The 7,090-nt window shown below is 41.9% G+C and overlaps 1 protein-coding gene across 1 annotated transcript; it reads right to left on the bottom strand.

Annotated features, from left to right (window-relative positions):
- Positions 1–3,184: 3,184 nt before the first annotated feature.
- On the bottom strand, positions 3,185–4,345 carry PEAK1 (pseudopodium-enriched atypical kinase 1; the record flags this gene model as incomplete). The annotated part of the gene is made up of 1 exon (XM_010183261.1): positions 3,185–4,345. A coding segment is annotated over one exon (1,161 nt), but the record flags the coding sequence as incomplete, so codon positions are not given.
- Positions 4,346–7,090: the final 2,745 nt, after the last annotated feature.

The following is a 7,090-nucleotide window of genomic DNA, read 5'->3' as shown; positions in this document are numbered from 1 at the left end:
CATTCTTAGGATTTGTTTACAATCAGTTTAATGCATACATTCTTGGATATTTATGTGGCACAATCTGTTGCCGGGATGGAGAACCACCACAAACAGTTACAATCATCAGTTATGGGCATATCTTCGAAGTCAGCCTCAAGCTCCCCAAGGAATAGCTCAGGCCAGATTGTGTTAACTACTTGGACCATTCTTTCTTTTTTAAAGAAAATAAAACACACACTACAAATTGCTAAAGTTTACCCAGTGCTGCACAAGAAAGCGATTGGTAGTGAACATCTATCCACGCTTGATTATACTGCAGAGCTAAAATGAGTATTGGTTCATCACAAAAGATACAAACTGAAATTAGATAGCTAGAGATACAAAGGCTTCGGACCAGCTGCATTAAATATGTATGGTTGCAAAACATTCAAAATTCAACTTTGCATGTGTGTGTTGACATGAAAGTGACACTGAGAACGTGTGTCCATAAACACAGAAACACCTACCGACTTCAGGAATGAGCCCATGACCATGGCAAATGGCCCAGAAATTGCTCGTACAGCCTTGCGAGTTAGGTGAGAAGTTATGTGCACACACACGCTACAAAACAAACACCAAACCAGACCACAGAGAACAAGAAGCCCTACTTGTAGCTCAACACATTGTGACTAATAGCTAGCAGATAATTTGCAAGTGACTTGTCATGCTCAGTGTACTTCAGCTATGAGAGCATTGCCCTCCTGTGTCCAGACAAAGCAGGGCTGCATTGAACGTGTGTGTGTGACTCTTTGTAAAGGTTCCTCTATGAGCTGCTCAGCAGTAGTGTGGAAACTTTCTTTCCTGATGTAGTGGAAGTACTTCAACTACATACATTGCACACGGGCTTTGAATGCACTGTCCTTTTTTTCTGCATCAATGCTAGCCTTTTTGCCAAAAAGAGAAAGAAAAAATCTATCACGTTAAAATATATTATCCTTATCCTTGCCTGATCCTTCACTGATGCAGGTGAATCAAACACAAGAATAATAATCAGAAGTTTAAAAAAAAATCAAACATTTTTAAAAAGGTCACAAAGACAGTCTATATACTACGGCACAATCCATGTAGGCTTCCACACGCTATTCAGCTTAGCTCTGGTAGATGCCAGAAAAGAATTACACAGACATTTCAACCCCTCCAAATGTACGATGTGGATCCAGAGCTAGTTTTGTTGACTTTAAGCCTGCAGGCCTGTTTGTTCAGTTTCCATGCATCTGGTCCAAGCATGCATATGCTATATAAAGTGGCTATTTGTTTCAAGGCTGAAGTGAATGAATTCCTCACAGTTTTAACAATTAAAATGAAACATCAATCCATAAAAAGAACACATGGAATTTATGTGCATGGAATTTAAGGAAAGTAAAGGAAGGGGCTGCAGATCTAGCGTCAGGTAAAGGCTGCTGTGTAAAGTGAACACTGTAATGTACAGCTTTAAAAAAATACATACAAGAATTGCACATAGATCCATAGGAGAGAAGCACAGGCTCACAACTAGGGCTGTCTGCTTTCCATCACCTGGGTCAGAATATTCAGTATCGCATTTTCCCCTGCATCCAGATCAGTTCTTCAGAGTGATTCAGGAAACAATTGAGAGCCTAGCAGTACTGAGCAAAGATACGGCCTGTACAACTGCAGAGGTTCCATAGGAAACGGCTGTTAGGTCAAGGAAGGAAGTCACCAGCGGCCTCTAAAAGTGGAAAGGTCCTTCAGGTTGAGTTTTAAAAATTTCTCTCTTTAATCCTCATTAATTCCTGCTCTAGTCCAAAACTCTGTCTGCAATTCTCTTTGAGCTATTCTGTCAACATTCCATTTTTAGGAGTTGTCTGTGGCAACTTTAGAAAACACAAGTTACAACAGACAAGAGATATGCAGCCAAACACCGCTGTGGGAAAAATGGATCACAATACTGTTAGTTGTGGCTGCCAAACCTAACAGCTTCCTCAATAATTAAACAACAGTGTTTTTGCCCCCTTGTTTTTACCCTTCAGAGAACTGTGTCTGCAGTAAGTGTCTCCATGTGGCCTGTTAGCTACACACAGACAAGCTCTAAACATTTCTGTCTCCTGCCAACATACCAGCAGAGCCAATTTCAGTCCCACTTTGCAATATGGCACAAGTGACAAAAGCAAAAGAAAATAAAATGGAAGAGGTGGCTGTTATTTTCATCCCCGATTTATAGCAGTGATTGTCAGAAAAGGTTATGTATGTCCTATCCATTTCAAGTCAGGCTTTAGTGCCTTTTGTGATGGAAGGGGATTTTCAAATGCCCACCATGTTTTGTATCGTTCTTGTATAAACGTGGTTATAGCTACAGCACATCAAAAGTCCAGACTGGTGAATGTCATGTAGGAAATGGGATAGACAAAGTGTGCATATTCTGGTTTTTAATGCAGAGCTGTTAAGCTAAGGGTAATGGTCTGATTTAGGCAGCATTGCTGAAATCACAGATCCGTGATTACAAAGGATATGGGTTGGCAGTGAGTCAGAGGCAGAGGAGGGAAAAGAACTGAACACAGATGCTTACTGCCCACTGACACTTGCCACAGTCAGCAGGATAATCACATCTGAGGAGAAAAAAAAAAGATGCAAAGTGTAAGAGAAAGATCAGAATCTGTTTGGTTGAGACCAGAGGAAAGAAGAGCCCAGCCCGCTTGTGGGAGACTGATTGAGCTGAGAGAAAATTTTGCATGGTATGTGGGATGGAAGCAAATGAGCATTTTGTGGCACGGTGAAACATTCATCTCATTTACAACTAATCCAACTCTGCTTATGGTCACTGCTATTCACTGACCAATGCTACATAGGGAGATGACAGAAACTACCCAGAAGAGGAGGGCAATTTGTCTACTGTGGCGTTAGAAATAGTGGTATCAAGGTTTGCTCTCCTTTTCAGCCAGATACTAATCAAGTTACATACTGTCTGATCCAAATGCAGTCACGTATATAGAATCAATCCCTAACAGGCCTGGCAAAAAAGTAAAGTGTCTGTCATATTTGGTACAGGATGCAATTTCTCCAGTTAGAACCTATTTGCTCAGAGTTGCTGGCTTTGATATCTAGGCTATTTAACACTTGTACAAAGTGTGAGCCCTAGGGCAGGCTGGAGTGAGGACTGGGGTGAAAGTGGGGGGTGTGCTTCATGAAAAGCAACAGGCTCTACAAGCTAGTGCTGCTGCATGATTCTCACAATGCGATGAAGTGAGTCTATAGTGGCGAAAGCCAGATACTGACAACAAAGCCAGTCTTCCAGAATAACTCCACAGTCCCTGTCCAAGGACTTCTCTGCAAACTTGATCATCAGCAGCGTCCTTTTGATATCCAGCCAGTTCTGAAGTACAGCATCTCTCCGGGCAGGGTTGGAAGATGTACTTAGAGCATGGAACAAGTCCTCACGTGGACCCCAAAGCAGACACTGCAGGATTCCCTTGGCTTCTGATATCAGGATCCTCTCTGAAGGGTTGGGATTCAGCAGGCAGCTGGCAAGTTGCTGAAGCCCTTGAGAGTAGAGGGAACGGCAAGGGATCTTGGGGAGATCGGCACGAGTATACTCCTTCTCCTTCAGCTCTGGATTCTCATCAAAGGGATTGGGTAAGTGCAGCATTTCATAGATGAGGATGCCAGTCTGGAATTCATCACACTTTTTGTATTGTGTTGCAGTGATGATTTCTGGAGCCAGCCGGGACTGATCCCGTAAAACTTCAGGATCCACCATATGACTCTTCTGCTTGGCCTGGGAGAAATTGCTCACTATTAATCTGGCTGGGCAAGCAGTGTTGGTACTAGGTTCCATGGACTCAGAGCTCAGAGGGCTGCCACCCAGTCTGGAATGAACCAACAGCAGGTTCTCTAAGCGCAGATCACAGTGTGTGATATGATAGGGTTTCAGGTGCTCCAGGCCCAAACACAGCTGTAAAAGGAGCAGACAAACCTGCCTCTCATATAAATCTGGGCTTTTGGCATGGCGGGCTGCAGATTCTCGCACAAAGTCAGCAACTGTTAAGTATGGGACCTCCCGCGTGATGACCACAACACGGCTGCGTGGCTTGCTGATGGTCCCCTGGTTGCTTGAGCTGTCTTTCTGTGAAGCCTCTGTATTGGAAGGAGCGTCTCTGTTCTTCTGCTCAGGCTCTTTCTCCTCTTCTTCCCGCTCTTCTTCTTCTTCTACCTCTGGTGCATCGGCATCCTCCCACGGAAGGAGACGGACTGGCACTTCCGCAAGGAAATGGCCACAGTCCTGTTGAATGTTAAAGTTGATAGCCAGACTCTGCCGGATAGATAAGCTATGATAATACTGCTGGGATTCCTTAGCTTTGCTCTTACAAATCTGGGGGGAGAAAAGAAACAGAACAGACATAACGCTTAAATTTGTATATTTGATACTTTTTTTTTTAATATGTACCTTGTTGATGAGTATCCACAGTCTGATCCTGAACACAAGCTCCGAAAAATTGTTTTACTGAACTGACCTTGGGAGACTATCTTAAGGCTCTTGAAGAGTTTCCAGTAAGTAACTGCAGACCAATGTATACAGACAGCTCTCCCTGTGCATGCAGTATTCGATGGAGAACACAGTTCAGGCAGGTTGCACTTTTAGTCAGAATAGCAGCTGATATATGAGAAATGCACAGTGATGCTTACTTCGCAGTTACTTATTTATCCATGTATTTTTATTTGATGTTCTTCTCTCAGCTTTGCGTGGAGCTCGAACAAGAGAAAAATAATCAATAGCAATGGGAGATCCAAAGAAACATGCACAGAATATTTGAGGATATGATCAAACAACGGCACATGACTGAGTTAGCATGGCATAACAAGTGATCACGTCACCTGAGTTACTTGACTGGCTGCATGCTCCTTGCCCACTGTAATGGAAAACTGCAATCTCTTAGCTGCAGCTGTGTAGAGCTAACACATCATGTCTGCAGTGAGGGGCTGTATGCGCACATGGCAGGGGCTGTCAGCAAGCTGACATCACCTGTACATCACACAGGTGATGGATGGAAACGCATTAGAACATGGTACCTTAGGTGTTTTCAATCGTTTGTCAAGATCCTAAGTGTATGTTTTTATTTTGCCATATATAGCTGTAATTTCTGCCCAGAAATCTCTTGTTGATATGTACATTATCACCATAATAACTATCCTTATCATTTCCACTGCCGTAACAACTGGCAGCTCCAACCTCCTTAAAACAGCCACTGGACAACCTCTATCCTCTGTTAGGACCTCTGTTCTAAGGCTGATTAAAATTACAGCCCTACAAAGACTCAGGCACATTGACCTGTGCATGTTAACCTAGTCCTACTGACATCAGTGAGATTGTTCAAAGTCTGTAAGGTTAAGTGTATGCTTTAATCTTTATAAGGTTAGAACGTGAGTATTCAGTTGGTATAATGCACCAACAGGTCTTAGCAGCAAAGAGAAAAGAGGAAGACATCCCTCTGCAAATGAAGTAACAGCTTCCCTTAGCTCATCTCTGAAAGCCAAGGAAAGCCAAATAACTGAGGTTACTAAAGTCAGCACTACACAGTCACAGCAGCCAAAGCACCCAGATCTCATACTAGCCTTAAATATAAGCATAAGGTGATTTTTCTCCCTGTTGTTGATCAGAAAAGTCGTTGTCAGATAATTGTATGAAAGTAGACACAAGTAGGAACAATTTTGATTGTCATCCTGTCTTTGATACCGTGCATATGTCTATACTTCACAAGCATTTAAATTTCCCTATGTATTATGTACACCATAGCTTAAACTGCCTGTTCATAACTGCCATGCACAAAACCCCCACAACTGAAAAATGCATTTTCTAGTCTATTTTATTTAAGAGATGAAAGTAATCTTTTTCTGGAAACGTTGATAGTTACCCTCTTCGTACAGTGGCTATTGCCAATTTACATTTTCAAATCTATTTTATACTGTCAGAAGTAAAGTGAGTTATCAATAGGAAATCCCCCTCCTCTCAAGAGTTTAAAAGTTTAAACAAATACAGTAAAAATACAGGATTAAGCTTTGAATTATACGTGAAAAAGAAACATCGGCTGATTGTCTTGGAGACTGACGTCCCCAGATTTATTAAATCCTTAATACTGCACAGAAGACAGAAGTAGAAAATGTGTATACCCTACCAGCATGTACCAGATCTGACTGGGAGAACAGCTGGTAGGAAAAACAAGAACAGTTTTGTGTTCATTGCCCTTCATGTCTGTGGCCTTTCTCTCGTACAGCCAGCCATGGGGATAATCAATTCCAACTGCAGAAAAGGTTCAGTGTCATAACCCAGCCTTTAGTTTTTGAAAATACTTAACTGACTTAATCTAAAATATAAGCTCATTCTGAAAGAGTTTAATTTTAAGGTCAAGCTTACTTGCTGAAAAGAAAAGTGCAAAAAAGCACTTGCCCTTAGCTATTGTACTGTATTTTTTATTACCCACAGAGGGTTTCTAAGGCCACCTGCCAGCTAAAAGTGATATTCTGTTAGGAATATATAATCCACAGAGTATTTGCTCTTAAAACAATTAATACTACTCAATTTGGTGAATACAAGGCCTTTTTAAAGTTTTATGAAGAGGATTTCTCTTTGCCTATAGAAAAAGAAAGGCGAAGGAATCGAGACTTATCCCTAGTTTCCAATGTTAGTCCTAGGCAGTCTCTCTTTCCTACTTACTTCAGAGAAGAGCTCTCAAATTTATTACTGGAATTTCAGTTAAAATAATAGAAGATTGGCTTTGCACCTCTCAATCAGTCTTGGTTCACTCATTTTAGAAAATACTGCCATCCTAGAATTGTGACAGTACAAAAGTCATAGCCCTCTGTGGATATGGTAATGCTTCCTTCTGATTTGGAAATGACTGGCCATACACATCGGCACCAAAAGGCATTTGGCTATTAGGGCAGAGGACACCGCCTTTGCACCCATTCCCTTTCCCTCTGAGCCAGCAGGACCAGCCTGCAAGGCAAAGCTGTTCTGTATGTTGCCAGCTGCATCATTCCTAAGAAATGCCTTTCCAACCTAATAAAATGTCCTCAGAAGAGTTGTTCTCTGTTTTCTCCTTTCTCTTTTTTCCTGCTG

This window comes from Mesitornis unicolor, unplaced genomic scaffold (assembly GCF_000695765.1).
Source record: "Mesitornis unicolor isolate BGI_N332 unplaced genomic scaffold, ASM69576v1 scaffold15614, whole genome shotgun sequence".
Classification (NCBI taxonomy): Eukaryota; Metazoa; Chordata; class Aves; order Mesitornithiformes; family Mesitornithidae; genus Mesitornis; species Mesitornis unicolor.
The sequence above is the reverse complement of the archived record's forward strand: the minus strand, read 5'-3'. Positions and strand labels throughout refer to the sequence as shown.